Raw genomic sequence first — 17,176 nt, forward strand, 5'->3', positions numbered from 1 at the left:
GAAAAATAAGGATAGTAGCATCTAACCAACTGCTCTACGTTAACTTCACAATGATATACCCTTAAAAACATGTTGACGTTTATGAAGACTCTCACCTTCATGTGTTCCAAGCACATTTTCTCGACAAGTCCTGAAAAATATATTATTTTTTGAGAACTGTTCGATATTATCCAAGGTATTGTAAATAAAATGTCGCATAAACTCCTCATAAATTTGCTTCTTTCTGCACAAAATTGATGGCGATTTCCTGCAGGTGGAGAAAAACTGTATTCAGTTTTTCAAACCCCTCTAATTTTAACTCGAGCAAGCAGAATCGTAAAAATTCCTCAAGGTTCTTTTTCAATTTATTATCTCTGTTTGATTGTGTGTTATAATAGCGGTTTATAGTTTCTAAATTCATGGAAAGTGCGAAATTAAAAACATATCACCGCAGTGTTTTTCATCTAGTGGAAGGACCAACTCAAAGTTGGCTACTCTCACCTGGAGCCAAAGTGCAATGTTGCTAAGTTTATGAATTCGGGACTTAGAATTCTTTCGAGGCGGTCAAATAAGATGTTGCGAAGAGTACATTACTGAAAATTATCATACACAAAGGATATCACTTTCAAAATTTCATGCATTGTTTTTCCCAAACTGTGTTTATTCACAATACTTGTAGACATTAACAATTTTACAATGAAGAGAGCTGAAGAAATGATTGTGGGTGCATTTCAAAAGTAATTGAATAGGTAATTGTTAAAAAAAAATAATGTTAATAAATCGCTAAGTATGCCATTTTTAACTAATTCATCATGATTATTTTATTAGTCACTAAATTCATCAAACTACACAATACTCATGGAAAAATACACAGTACTTTAAGGATAAAAATACAAATAATATTAACAAGTGTTTATTTACACATTGCAACAGCATAAAGGAAATGCAATATTATATTATTCAATAACCTGAAATTTCAAAGAAGCAATATGTATAAAAGTGCACAAACATATATTTTTGGTTCTGGAAGCATTCCATAAATATCAACAAGAATGCAGTAAATATGGGGGGAAATCTTTGCAGTTGCTTATTTTACCAGTTTGTAAACTGCAAAATTAAGTTACAGTTTTGAAAAACTGAAAAATTCATACATGTGTGTGCATATGCACAAGCATATTTTAAAGGATATATATTTGTGTTCTATGCTCTGAAATGATGTACATAGTTCAGGACACAGATTCCACTAGAGGATGGAGGGTCTCTGCAATAATATAATATCCACAAGCATTGAAATTTCATGTGAAATGCAGATATTTTAATGATTTTTGTTTGGTCACTGCTTACAAAAATACCTATTGTGCCTCCAAAATAACTGTTAAGCATTTAGAACAGTATTTCATTGCTAGTTGACTTTGTGGCATTGAAATGTTGAGAAAAAAGAATCACACTACAAAAAGAACAGTTGATTCTTCTTTATAAATATGCATTGACTGTAACTATCATTAACATTTATTTCAATACAAAAAAAATGATTTGGCATTGGAAAAAGAATGCTAAAAATCTATGCATTATAAATGGATTTATGGGGTTAATTATGGCATTTTCATATAAACGTTTTTTGAAATTACCAAGTGCACTGTCAACACTGGTCATGTCAGAGGGCAGTAGCAGGTGTGTAAGACATCTGGTTGTTATTCAATCAATGTCGAGATGAAAGAAAAGAGCTGAAATTTATCGTACAAAAAAATATAACCTATTTTTACATATCTTTCACATATTACTTTTCACTTGGTATAAAAACTTTTTTTACACCTTAGTAACTTTTCCCCATTCTGAACATTGATGTAGTAGTTTCATTGTTTAATGTTTAAAAAAGTATCTACATAGATAAATTTATAAAACCCAGTGCAGGGTTCATGTCTCTCTTGATTTTTGTTCAAAAGTTATAGATGGCCAAAGTCTTGGTTGCATGACTTTTCTGACACCTGTATATGTATGCACTCTTTCATTCTTTCACTATGGAAAACAATGAGAATAAACATGGTGATGGACAATTTGTTTGATAATACTTTTGGATACCCATTGTACACACACACACACACACACACTTCTTTTTTTTATTGTATTCTGAAGTAAATTTCAAAGTACTTTTGTGGCATTTTATAATAAAGTTACAATTGACTATGATATCAACATATTCATACTTTTGATGGCTAAAACTTTTTTGAACTTTCTACTTTAATTGGAGTTATTTGATCTCTTCATCTAAAAATCACAACAGGTCAATAATCACTAACATTTCAAAAAACTGACAAAAGGCCATTCCAATTTCAGTTACAACAAATCCATCCTTCCTTTATCCATATACATACAACTACTAGAATTATGGTATTTGTAAAAGCATGTCCCATGGCAGTTAAATTCATATGTACAGCTCTAGAAAAAGGACATGGAATTATTTCTGAAAATTTTTACCTTTGTCCTAATAAACTGTCGGCTTAGTTACAATATATTTTTAAAATGTCATTTCAATTTGTCAATGTTTGGTAGCTCTACATTATATAAACATTCTGGATATTAATCTGTTTTTAGAATTAAATAATCTCTTCCCTTGACAAAATATTATCAACAGAATCAAAATACTCACTGGGCATTGTAACTGTGATGGTAGATGCTAGATCCAACTCTCCTTGTGTCAGAACTTGTGGCAGCTGCTGTTCCTGGCTACTGTTTTCCACTGTGATTCCTGATGTATGAAACAAGGTATTATGGTTCTCGAGTTCACTCTTGTCCTTGAAGGTCTCGTTGCAAGAACTGCAAGACAAGGACACTATTGCTCCCTCTTTGTGTAAGAGTTTGTGCACTAAGAACTTCCTACGAACATAAAAGGATTTCTGACAGATTTCGCACGTGAAAGACCTTGCTCTCTCTTTCTCGTGGGTTGCGATGTGCTTTTGTAGGTTTGTAGATCTAGAGAATCCTCTTCCGCACATCTTGCAGACGAAAGGTTTTCCAAAATGAATAACTTTATGCTTTTCCAATTTCTCCAGCGTGTTGAAACGTTCTGGGCATGCTTCACAGACGTACTTCTTGATCTCCGAGTGCTGTTCTTGATGCTTTTCGAGATAACTCCTAGAGGAGACGGTGAGCCCACACACTTCGCAAACGAACGCTTTGTGATTCACGTGGTGCCTCTTGTGGGAAGCTAAATGTGCACGGGAGTGAAACTGTTTCTTGCATATGTCGCAAGCATAGGGTCTCACGTCACTATGCTTTTTCCTGTGACGATCCCAAAGTGTCTTTGTAGCACCTTCCCAATTGCACTTGTTGCAGGAATACGGTTTAATTAAGCTATGCGTGTACAGGTGTTCTTTCAGCCTGCTTGGCACAAAGAAGTTCTTATTACACAGGAAACAGTAAACTTCCTCTTTGTGTGTTGGTGGCAACTTTTGTGCAACACGATGCAGTTTTTTGTGTGCTATAAGACCCTCTCTTGACTTGTACTGTTTGTTGCAAACTGAACAAATGAAGGTGTGTTTCGAATTCATATGTTTCGAACGGCCTGATTCAGAAGTGAAAACTTTATCGCAATACATGCAAGTGAACTTTTCTGGTGGGTTTAAAGTGCAAGTATGATCTTTTAGCTCTGCTCGGTTTGCGAAATGTTCTGTACAACCTTTGCATCTTACATAGCCCCTTGCCCTGTAGCAAGCACGCATGTGTTTCTGAAAGAAAATCTTCGTTTTGCAATATGTGTTACAGTGCTTGCAGGTGATGTTTTCTTTTGCTGTACATTCTTTATAGTGACGCTTCATCTCACTTTCGTCTCCAGACACCTCCATTCTACAACTTGGACACTTGTTCGGTGCATCCAGAAGAACTACACAAGCATTGGTGGTGATCTCAGCTGAGGAAGAAAATTTCTTCCATGTGGTTAGTATCTGGGACAGTGGTGCTGGATCTTCATTAGTATCCTGTGATGGTTCAGGTACATTGGTGGTTTCCTGATACCTATTACATATAAAGGAAATTAGAACGCTATTTAGCATACTTAAAGTTACAAATATAAATGAAGCATAATGAAAGGAACAATTGGGAGAAGGATTCTATCAGAATGCAAGATGATTGAGTGATAAGGAACAAGGATAAGGCAATGAAATATAAGAAGGTAAGCAGAGGAACAGAAGCAGGATGCATGCAGAAGATGAGATTCTTATGAAAAATGTTAGGGAAGACCATAAGAGACAAATTACGGAAAGAGGATGTTTGACAGTGTGAAGTTTACAAACCAGAATAGACTGTTCATGATTTGTTTGAGGGTGTACAACAAGAATGGGACAAGATGCCCGTGATAGCATACACTTCAAAAATGGGGAATGGGGTTAAGAAAAAGGCCAAGGCATCAGAGCAAAGAAGGTAATGAAAACTGACAAGAGGAGGATGAGAGAAGAGAAGAGTGATGGAAAATGAGAAGAATGGAGAGTGTGAGAACACGATTGGAACATAGTGGAAGGAGAGAAGTGGTGGAATAACAGAAGATGGTGGAGAAGAATATATTGTGTAAGAGTGAATCCTCAGAAGACAGAAGTACTGAGAAAAGAAGAGTGTTGAGTGTAAGGAGGAGGCAGGTTCAAAATGCAATACAAAAAGGGTTCACAAACAAGAAATGAAGACAGACAAGAGTGGATAGTGTAAGAAGAAGAACACAGGATTGAAACAGTAAAAAGAGAGGTGAATTGTAATAACAAAAGGTGAAGGTGTGGAAAGCGTAAGATGAGAGCAGGATCAGAATACAGTAGGAAAATAAGAGTACAGGAACACACACTAACTTCTATACCAACTCAACCGAGAATTGGAAACAATGATGATGTGAAAGAAATCATGCAAAAAACTAACTAAATTTTAACTGTTTTATTAATTGAGCTAGATTGTTTAACTATTTTGTAAACATATCACATAATGATGGGAACTAAACTTTTTGTACCTGAAATGTCTACACTATATCTTATGGCACAGAACATGTATTACTGTCATTCACTGAGCTGAAGAATGCAATAAAAACCATTAATATTACACAAATAATTATGAAAATTGCAATTATCAACACACAATTAAGTATAGTTTCTGAGCAACTTCTGAAACTACTTATTAGTTTCAAATTACATGCAAGAGAAGTTGCCCAGTAACAAATATATTTTAAAATTCTTCCAACTGATATTGTTGTTTTCCATTAACAAGTCGAATTATTTACAAGCTAATTTAGTACATTCTTTAACTGAATTTAACAGTCAATTATATAGAAAAAGAGTACTGCATGTGGAAAAAAAAGGCTAATATATTCTCTTGTGTTGGAAAATACATTTTATTTACTATTTAAAATTATAAACAGCACATTACATTGGACTCAAGAGAAGAAATCAGTATATTGTAAAACTACAATGTAATATAGTTTGATGTACTTAAAACAATTGGGTGTGATGATGCAAACATGAAGTTTGTGAAACATCACTTGTTGTAATAGAAGAAATATGCTGTTTATAGATTTAAATAGAATTCAAACTCCATGCAAAGCAGTGCATACAAATTAATTTAAATTAGGGATGGGCCGATATGAAATTTTGGCCGATACCGATAAAGTACCGATATAAAATTTACCGATACCGATAACCGATATTCTACCGATCCGATATAAAATTAGAAATGGTCCTTGAAGAACCTGAAATGTTCATTGATCTCCTTAATAAATGTGTGTTTCGAGGTGACTGCAGTGCAAAAGGAGTTGAATATTTAGACATTTACTTTTTTAGAAAGAAGGGCATAGAGATTATCCATAAAAATGTCAACAAAATGGCAGAATTTTGCACTAAATTATAAGATATTTATCGATATATCGGATCGGTAAAATAATCGGTAATTTTACCGATAAACCGATACACCGATATGCCTATATCGGCCGATACAGATAGAGTACAGATTAATCGGTCCCATCCCTAATTTAAATGGAGAAGAATATGACAACTAGAAAAAAAATAATAAACCATCCATAATTAATTAACAATTTACATTTTTAAAAAAAATCTTTTTAGGACTTGTATGTTATGTATAAATGTGAGGTACAGAAGTTAAACACAGATAAGGCTTTGCTAAATAATATAATATTGATGGTCAAGTGCAAATATAAATGAATGCAATTTTTTGCAATTGTTAGATGGAATACCTCTACTACAGTGCAAGGGTACCAATGCACTGGATACATCAAATTAACACAGGATAGTCCTTTGGGTTATTCTGTGCCTCATGTGAAACGGTAGTCAACGTACAATTATATTTCATAAATAGTACAAAAGAAACCTTGCAGGTAAGTGGAAGTATAAATATTGAATATTAATTTCGTTTTGAAAAAAAAATATTGAAAACTCTAACCAGCAACAACCTTGTCACGTGCCAGTTCGGAAGACACAATGAGAAATGCAAGGAAGAAATGTTTCCTGAGAGCGACGACAGATGGCAGCATGCCATATAAGAGCAGAGTTCATTGTAGAAACTTGGGGCGGAGAAGAGCGATTATATATATTATAGTAAATGAAAAATACATAAAGAAAGAGTATAAAAATTATAGAAGGAGTGAATGAAATGTTGTATATAGCAAATTAAGATAATTAAGAATATGCTCATATATGAAACTATTAGGAAAGTTAATAAGTGAGCAGATGAATTCAGAAATGTATCTCTCTCTCCTTTTTGAACCTCTGACGAAGAGAACATCATCAGCTTTTGTATTTGTCTGTACCTCGGTGGCACTGTGGTCAAATTAGATGCCCCGAAGCACTTACGGTTGCGCTTCTTATTAGACACACTGGGCCATAGGCAGCGCTTGCTGTTAGCGATCCTGGGCTATTCCCCTTTTGGTCGTTACATAGGAGGTGGCGCTATTGTCAGTTTAGTCGACCCTAATCTTTCTACAATTATAGCTTGTGTCGTTTGTATAATGCCTAAGAAGCGGGGAAAGCGAGCGCATATATGTAATAAATAAGATTACGCTTTAAAAGGAAAGACAATAAATTAGAAGAAAGAAAAGAAGAAGAAGCCTTTTCCTAAATAAAAAGAAGAATAAGTCTTTTCCAAAATATAAGGAAGAAAAGAAGAAGAAGTCTTTTCCAAAAAAAATAGAAAGAAGAAGAAGTCTTTTTCAAAAGGAGAAAGAAGAAAAGAAGAAGAAACCTTTTCCCAAATTAGAAGAAAGAAAAGAAGAATAAACCTCCAAAAATAGAAAGAAGAAAAGTAGAAGAAGAATTTTCCAAAATAGAAGGAAGAAAAGAAGAAGAAGCCTTTCCCAAATCAAAAAGAAGAAGAAGACTTTTTCCCAAATCAAAGATAAGAAAAAGAAGAAGTCCTTTCCAAAAATAGAAAGAAGAAAAGAAGAAGAAGTATTTTCCAAAATAGAAGGAAGAAAAGAAGAAGAAGTATTTTCCAAAATAGAAGGAAGAAAAGAAGAAGAAGCCTTTTCCCAAATCAAAGATAGGAAGGAAGAAGAAGCCTTTTCCATAAATTACGAGAAGAAAGAAGAAGATTTCCTTTCAAGAAGAATATAACCGACGTAAAATTTGGAATCAGCATATATTTATATTTCAATGTATATACAAAGCTTCGCTATATATTTTCTCTGTATTGTGTATAGTTTTCAGAATATAGATCTGCATTTAACTATATCCTCTTGGCTATAAAACGCTTTCTTATTTGGAATTCTTGAATAAAGAACCTATCCCCTGAGATTAAGATATCTGTAGCCGTGGCATAAATAACATTTAAGTACGTACCCCTAGGGGCGTAGCAACCTTCATTTTTTACAGCACTATGTTTTGTGTTGGTGTGATTTGTTTGAATAAGAAGTTTGGTTGTCCACTGAAATGGAACGGTTATTAGATCCTGTCTGGTGAAGAAATAGTAGATCTGTTATTGATATTGCTCTTAAAATAAATGGTAGTAGAAAGTGGAAAGGGAAGAATCAGGTTAGTGTAGCATTATCTACTGCAAATCCTCCTCAAATTCATTGTACTAAAGTATTACCTAAATATGGGATGGCGGATAGTAAGTTAGTTAGTTGCCCTTCAAAATGATATTTGTCCTCAGGGTAATACATACCAAACAAATGTTGTTTCTATTGTTGTTATAATAATTACTCCAATAGATCAGGTATGAACATATAAATATGATCCATACCATATTCCTCATCCAACATATAATTTCTATAAATTAGTTCTACAAAAGTAACCATTAATTGTGAAGAAAGTGTATTTGTAACAGAAATGTTTTATACATCAATGAATACAGCACATCTTCAAGTTTTCTCTACAAGTGTTCAATATGTGATCCTTTCATCACACGGCAAATGTGCCAGTGGTATTTCATTTCCTGCCAAACCCTTTGAAGCATGTCTTCATTGAAAGTCGCAGCTGCCTGCATTATCCAGACCCGCAGCTCGTCGATGTTGCTGGGAAGAGGGGGAACAAACACACGTTCTTTAATGTAACCCCAGATAGAGAAACCCATGGGGTCAAACCAGGCAAACAAGGTGGCCACGGAATCATTCCACCATGACCAATCCAAATCCGTACTTCACGATTGAAGTAGGTGGTTACTTCTTTATGAAAATGCATACCAAAAATGAAAATGGAAAATGAAATCAGCACCCATATCTTCACGCAATTGTGGCATTAGATAATTCTCAAGCATGTCCAGGTATGATATGGCTCAGACAGTCCATGATGACTGGTGCAATACTAGGGAAGGTAAGCAAATTCTCACGTCTCCAGTGGCAGCATCTGAAACTAACAACTGGAAGCAAATGACGTGTGACAATAAACTTGAAGATATGCTGTATTCATTAACGTACAAACCATTTCTGTTACACATACACTTTCTTCACAATTAACGGTTACTTTTGTATAACTAATTTATAGAAACCCTGTATACAGATAAAAAAAATTAGTGATGGGCTGTTGATGTGAATGGTTCGAAATGATCATCCATAGTTTACATCTCGGCAAATATGAATTACTCTAATAAAAGTTAGATCTGTTCTTGAAGTAAACTGCGTTGCTAGATATAATCCTGTTAAAATTTGAATTGAATGACATTCCTAGTAATGATCCAAAATTTCATCAGTAGGAGATATTTAATGAGGCTGGTAGGTCTACTAAGGTGTTATCTACTATTTTAATTGGGGGTGATATGTTCGTGTTGGCTTTGTCATTTGTAATTTATTCAATTGGTTTTAATGGACCTTGTAGTAGTTTGGTAATATTAACAATTGCAATTAATGTAATAAATATATATGTTACTGTTATGATGGTTATTATTATGATAGATTCATTGTATAATTTTAATAGATGGAATTAATAATGGGTCTATAAATGTATGTAGTGTTGCTAATATTATTGGAATTATATTTATTATTAATAATTTTACTCCTAATTTAAATACTTCATTTCGAGTAAGACTTGTCCTATAAATAATTAAAACTGCTGTATTGCACCTAAAAATAATTAAGAATAATTCATGGCAAAGTCATGTGGATTTTAGAAATGTTGATATAGGTAGTTAGGCAAGCCAGGATGGTTTGTATTAGTAGTATGATTCCTATTGATAATGGATGTTTTATTTATAATATTATTAATGATATTAGTAATATAATAGAAATAAATATGAATTTAATTATAAGCTGTCACACGTGAAAATATGTGGATATGTATTGTATACTCGACATAGTTATAAATCTCCATGCCCAGGAAATCCTTTGTTCAAAACATGTGCACATAAACATAAGTTTATAAGAAGTTAAAAACATCGAATATAATTGGTAAAAAAGGTAAAAAAAAAAAGGTAAAGTGTTCCCCTGTGCTTAGCACCATGCCATGAAGGCGTATAGGGGGTGTGGGGGTAAAAGGAATGTTCAGAAGTAACACTTGACACCACACCAAGAACACAGTGAAGTGTACATGGATAATTATATGAAGAGAATATCATTGGATTTAATAGATCATAAGGTGTCATAGTCAGTCGCTAGTCTTTGTAATATGAAGGGTTCAGTGTACAAGTGGAAATGGAGTTGCATGTATAACTTGAATTTTACGGAAGTCGAATTTGTAAATTGATTAAGTGTAACTTCATAAGAAACTGCAATATTTATTATTATTATTATATGTATATTATTATTATTATTATTATATATCTCGTATTACGTAGGTTACTGTACTTTAAATGAGTTATTCGCTAATCATTTAAGAATAAGAACTAGGTACTACATTAAAAATATGACTGTGTGTTGCGCAGGGCCGGCGCTAGTTATTTTGCCACCCTGGGCAGTGGCGGCAGATGCCACTCCCTTTCATCCCCCCCCCCTTTTCCCTCAGCCCTGGTGTTGTGTGTTACCAAAATATCTAAACTGTATTGTTTCAATAGATATTTCAGTGTAAAAACAATTGTGTTTCCAAATTTTATTACAGAATGAGCGATGTCAGAGGTCTTGGGAATCCTGGCCTAGGTATGGGTGTTCTTTGTGAGTGCCCCTTCATTAATTTCATCATATCTTCAAACTCTCATTGTTGCAATTAACCAAAAGTGTCAGAAAAGTGACAATAAACACCAAAACCAAATCAAAATGAAATGCACACACACACACACACAGTGTTTCAAAAGTCCCTCTACGATTTTTTGAATCATGGCCATGCAATATCAGACTCGAACACAAATGAAAGTGCGCCAACAGGTAGAGGACATGTACAAGTTTGTTTAGTGATAAATGCCATGACAGGGTGTCTACCAAAATAACAAATTTTCTTGACTTTTTCATTACTTTCAACATGTCAAAACATGAAGACAGGCTGATAGAAAATCTTTACAATTTTAAAACTGTACTTAAAAAATGTATCTGAATAATTGTCATTTAAATCTTATCCAATCCAATGTGTTCATCTCATATTCAAAGGCCCCCAATTATTCTGAAATAACTGTTAATATAAATGTAAATAAAGATATGTAAGGATAAGCACTTACCTGTCCAAGTCCCCTTCCAGTAATGCCTTCTCATCTATGCAATGTTTCTCATTCTCTGGACACAAATCGATTGCAGAACTATTTACATTTTGTAATGTGTCTAAAATGCTATATTTTGTACTCTGAAAAAGAAAATTTTAGTGCATAAGTTTCGAACAAAAAGCGATAGAGACATGAAACACTTACTTTACTTACTCCGATCCTCTTCAACCCAAAGGTGTTGAGGTTTTGCAGAGAGCTCTCCTTTGCTATCTTGCTTGCTTCATCCCATTTAATGACTCTTCTGGCCAGGGTGTGTTCAATGTTCTTGTTCCATGTTTGCCGCGGTCTTCCTTGGGGCCTCTTCTTTCCCATTCCTCTTGCTCTTGCCTCCCATATTTCCTTTGGAATTCTTCCATCCTTCATTTTATTAACATGGCCAAACCATCTCAGTTGTGCCTCTATGACATTTGTTCCACTGGTTTAGAATTTAGTGTTATCCTGATCGTTTGATTTCTAATTCTATCTTTTCTTGTTTTTCCAACCACTCTTCTTAAATATTTCATTTCCACTGTCTGTATCTGTTTACTTGTCAATACCCACGATTCGCTCCCATATAGCATAGTTGGTAAATATGTTGATTTATATCTTGCCATTTTTGTTTTCTGGCTGATTTCTTTCTTTCCTAGAAACCCCTGATTGATAGCAGTTTGTGCTTTGTATTCTTATATTTAAATCTCCAACTATTCTTCCATTTCTGTTGATGGTGATTCTGAGGTAATTAAAACTCTTAACTTGTTCTAGTTCTTCATTTTCAAATTCTATTATGCATGGTTTCTCATCTTTGGCTATTCTCATAATTTTTGTCTTATCTTTATTTATTTTCATTGATTTATTAAATAGGCTATTATTTATAATGTTCAAGTTTCTTTGTAAGTTTGCTTGTGAGTTAGCAAAGAGAACTATATCATCTGCATACAGCAGCTCTGAAATATTTACTGCTTTCATTCTTCAATATCCTACTTGAAACTTCCTCATTTTTGTTTTAATTTCTTTTAGCACATCGTCCATTAAAATTATAAATAATAATAATAATAATATTTTATTGCCATTAAGCTTGTACAGCAATAGACAACGTCAAGAGCAAAATACATGTGAAATATATTGTAAAATATTATAAAATTATAACCCCTTTTATGTTTAAGTTGCACTAAAATACAATACTTTTAATTTCAAGAAATTCTTGAGTTGAGTACAATGGTGTAGCAACTAACCAGGCATACAGTTTATGTTTAAATACATTCATAGGAATACTTGTCACATCAAGAGGTAGCTTATTAAATAGTCTTAATCTTAGAGCTTCATAACTATTCTGGGATTTTGAGAATCTATGATATGGTATATTTATATGTCTGTTGTTTCTTGTAGTATAGGAATGTACATCTTGTCTACTTTATAGCTGTGACAAATTTTTCTTTACATACAACAGCACAGTGTAAATATATAGATTTATCAGTCATAAATTTTAACTTAATGAACAGTGGCTTACAATGAACTAATTTGTGTGAGTTTGTAATTATTCTCACGGCTTTTTTCTGCAGTATTAAAATTTCTTGTACATAACTGCAGTTCCCCCAAAGTAAAATTCCATATGAAATAATGCTTTGAAAGAAAGCAAAGTAAGTTGATCTTACATAATCTTCAGGTACATGACTGGTTAGATTCCTTAACAAATATATAACCCTGGAGAGCTTGGCAGTTGTGTATTTAATATGTGTCTCCCATGATAATTTATTATCAATGACAATACCTAGAAATTTCACATTGTCTGAGCTATTATCGATCAGGATGTCTGTAAGACTGAAAAACATATGCTGGGTTTTACTTTCATTCAGCAAAAAACCATTAGCTCTGAACCATAAAGAAGATTGATACAGGGTATTATCAGTTATGGCTTTAAGAGTGTTAAAGTCAGAGCTGGCATTAAAGAAGGTAGTATCATCTGCATATAGTATTGTGTGAGCAGTGACGCAAAATGGTAAATCATTCATCATGAGAGCAAACAATAAAGGTCCAAAACCGAACCTTGAGGTACACCGCATTTGACCTCAGCTACATTTGACCTCTCCATTCCTATGCAGACAATTTGTTTACGGTTCTGAAGGTATGAATGAAATAGTTTAAGATCTGTACCACCAATGCCATAGTATGTCATCTTTTTTAAAAGTGAAGTGTGTTCTACACAATCAAAAGCCCTGCTCAGGTCACAGAAAGAGGCCTGAGCAAAGTCCTTAGTTTCGTAGGCCTTAAGTACATTTTTGATTAAAGAGTCCATGGCATCAACTGTTGACTTACCCTTCCTGAAACCAAACTGTGATTGGCAAATGAAGTTATATTGGTCCAAGTAATTGCATAATTGATTCTAAAACTTTTGAAAACACTAGTGTCAGTGAGATGGGACGGTAGCTGGCTAAACAATTTTCCTCACCTTTTTTATAAATTGGTACAACCCTTGATAATTTCAATACATTTGGAAAGGTTCCTTCCCTAAGACATATTTATACAAAAGGTCAGTGGAAGACTTATACAATCTATGATCATTTTTAACAAGATTACTGGATAAATCATAGATATCCACACTATCTGATTGTTTCAGCTTTTTCATATCATCTATAATATCTCTGGAGTTATTTCAGAATGTCTTACGCTATACTGTTCAAGTAAGTCGGAAACTGTTGCAGAGGGTCGTACAATGTTGTTACGAATTTTCTCAGCAGAATTAATACAAAACTTATTAAAGTCATTAGGGGAGATTTCTATAACATCTTTTTTGCTGTATTTGGCAATCGAATTAATTAATTTCCAGGCAGTCTTGCATTTATTCCTGGATGCCTCAATATTAGTTAAGATTATACAATTTCTTTGATTCATTTATAGCCCATTTGTATTCCTTTCTTTGATTTAGCCAGATCTGTCTTATCCATCTTACATAAATCTAAGTATAATAAAACCCTACATTTCATACCGGCTAACTTAGGAGTGTACCAATCAGCATTCCTTTTTGGTATTTTCTTCTTATTAACTTTGAGACTAACTTTACACTTTTTCTGGGGAATACTCCTATCATAAATATCTAAAAATACCGTTAGAAACTTTTCAAATGTTACATCAGCCAATGTGTGTTCTGTATCCAAGGACTGAGGTTTACTGAACAGATCTAACCAGTTTATATTACAGAGCAAGTTCCTGAAGTTTAATATTTTATCATCCGTTATTGGTCTCGAGATCACTATTTTAGATTCCTTACAGTTACAGTCACACGGTTCTAAGTTATGTATTTTTAGCCAAGGAGAATCATGATCTGAGTATGCAAATAAGTTACATCACATGTTATACGAGATGTTTTTATGTTTGTAAATATATCGTCCAGGCATGCTGAACCCCTAGTAGGTTTATTATTCACATAGTTAAAGTTTCCTCACTTTGACAAACAGCATCAAAACTATTTTCATTAGCAAAATCATTAATAATTTCATGTTTTTTGCCAAATCCCTGTATATTGAGATAACCTATCTTTAAATCCAATGAAGTATGAGAGAACAACATGCTCTAACTTCCCCATGAGAATTCTCAAAACCAAAATTAACACCTGATTGTTCAGAGTATGAAGAAGTGATACTGATGATGTTGTTAGGCATACTTAAGTTGGATTGGTTTGTAGATATAGATATAGGCCAAGTTTCACTAGTATTACACTTGGTAAACAAGTAAGGTGATAGTATATCGCCTTGTCTTACTCCGGCTGTAACTTCAAACTCCTCTGATTTATTATTGCTCGTCCTTACATAACTTCTGCATTCCTTGAAAATACTTTGTATGGCTTTTATTAGTTCTTGGATTATTCCCTTTTTTCTTAATACTTTCCATAACACATGCCGAGGAACTCTATCAAAGACAAGTCAATGAAACATAAGTATAATTCTTTATCATATTCAATGACTTTTTCTATGATCTGTCTTAAAGTAAATATATGGTTCTGCACACTTCTTCCTGACCTAAATCCCCTTTCTGTTTCTTCCAAGTTATCTTCTATTTCTTTCCTCAAGTCTTGTTTATAGAATTCTAGAATATATCTTACTGGGGACACTCAACAGGGAAATTCCTCTATGGTTTTTAGATACTCTGTTGTCCCCTTTTTTAAAAATAGGGATTATAATTGAGGCTTCTCAGTTTTTCACTATTCTTTTCTCCTTCCAGCATATGTTTATTATCTTCAATAATAATTGTTTTCCTCGTCGTCCCACAGTTTAATCATTTCAGGTGCATACCATCGTGTCCTGGTGCTTTCCCTAGTTTCATTTTTCTTACAGCTCTTTGAAGTTCATCTCCAGTGATTTCCTGTTCTTCGTCTCTTCTATTTTCTTGATTTACTGTTTGTTCTCTATAATCTTCGCCATCATATGTAACATTCTGTTCATCAGTAGTTTCCAAAAATTCTTGGAAATATCTTCTTCGTCTCTTTATAATTTCTTCAGAATTTGTTGGGAGTTTTTCCTCTCATAATATATACATTTTAATGGGCATTCTTTAGGTTTTCTGAAGGCTTTATAGAACAGCTTTCGGTTATCTGAGTAATTTTTCACCATAGCTCTTCCAAAATCTTCCCAAATTTCTTTCTGGACTATATTCTTTACTTTATCTCTTTGAATTCTGTACTCTTCAAATGTTTCCAATGTTCGTATCATTAAATATTTCTTCCATTTCTTTTTCTTATCTTCCACTTTCATTTTAATGCCAGCTTGTCATTTTTCTTTTCATATTTATTTTACTTGTTCCACAGTTTGAGTTGAGTTGTTGTTTTAAGTCCACTTTTTGCACAGTAAGGCTAATCGGGACTGGACCTACAGTTTAAAGTGGGATCCGAACCACTTGTGCCTCCACCGGGTATCGAACCCGGGACCCCTTGATTACAAGGCAATGACGCTACCACTGCGCCATAGGGGAGGCCCTTACTTGTTCCACAATCTCGTGCTACTTCATGAGGAGGGTGTTTTTCAGCTAAATCCATAACTTTGTTCTCTTCTCTCTCCCAGGATTCACATTTTTTGAGTGCTTCTTCTACTGCTTCTCTATACTTTTTTTTGTATATCTGCCTTCTTTAATTTAAAACCTTTAATCCTCCTTTGTGTGTTTACTCTTTCATTTCCTTTTCTTTTGTACTTTGTTCTGGTGGTTTCTTGCCTATGCATTGTAAAGACCTTCTCTAATATTAATAACTTGTGGTCACTATTTATTTCTGCTCCTCTTTTAACTCTAGCATCTCTAACAAACTTTTTCCTATCTCTTTCTACCATTATGTAATCTATAATAGATTTACCATTCCTTCGTGGTTCTTCCCTAGTATATCTATGTACATGCTTGTGGGAACATAGTATTTAAAATAACTAAGTCATTCATGAAGCTAAATTCCAGCAACATTTTTTCATTGATATTAATTGCTTCTTTCCCATATTTTCCTATTACCCCTTCCCAGTCCTCTGGTTTGTTTCCAACTCTGGCATTCATGTCACCTAAAAGAATGACTTGTTTCTCAATTTCTTCTATTGTTCCTTGCAATGTTTCATAAAACTGTTGTTTTGTGTTATTTCATCCTCATTTGGAGCATATATAACAACTAATGTTATCTCTTCCTTTTTTCAGTTATATCTACAGTCATTATTCTTTCGTTGGCATATTTCCATTCCTATATGTTCTCTTTCTTGTCTCGGTGAATCATGCATGTTATCCCTGCTTTTGCTCATTCCTTTCGATCTACTCCAGTATATATCAGAAGGAAGCCTTCATCTATTTCTTCTATTCCCTTACCCTTTTTCTTAATTTCTGTCAGGGCTAGATATTTTATTCTTGTCCCTTTGATTACCTTAACTAACTCACACTCTTTACCATTTATGCCTCTAACATTCCATTTCCAAAAGTCGTCGTACCATGTCCTCTCCAGTTCATCTTCCTTGTAATCTAGCTAGCTCTCTGTTTGTTCTTTTAATCATGTAAAATATGAATGTGCAGGGAATTGGCCTACAGCATCCTATCCCAGTGGAGGGGCTGCCTCCTCTTTGCCTCTTGGCTTGCACGGAGCATTAGATCTTGGTGCTCCTCTTTTTCT

The 17,176-nt window shown here is 33.9% G+C and overlaps 1 protein-coding gene across 1 annotated transcript in view; it reads right to left on the reverse strand.

The window, feature by feature from the left end:
• Window positions 1-816: 816 nt before the first annotated feature.
• The window catches only part of LOC145997416 (uncharacterized), an 81,441-nt gene continuing 65,081 nt past the window's right edge, over window positions 817-17,176 (reverse strand). The window contains exons 17-18 of the mRNA XM_083134441.1: window positions 11,035-11,156; window positions 817-3,990 (exon numbers count right to left, since the gene is read on the reverse strand). Coding sequence (XP_082990567.1) covers window positions 2,574-3,990; window positions 11,035-11,156 — 1,539 coding nt within the window. The 3' untranslated portion in view covers window positions 817-2,573. The remainder of the gene's footprint in view (window positions 3,991-11,034; window positions 11,157-17,176) is intronic.

The sequence above is a fragment of the Lepisma saccharinum genome, chromosome 13, assembly GCF_977018435.1.
Source record: "Lepisma saccharinum chromosome 13, izLepSacc3.1, whole genome shotgun sequence".
NCBI lineage: Eukaryota > Metazoa > Arthropoda > Insecta > Zygentoma > Lepismatidae > Lepisma > Lepisma saccharinum.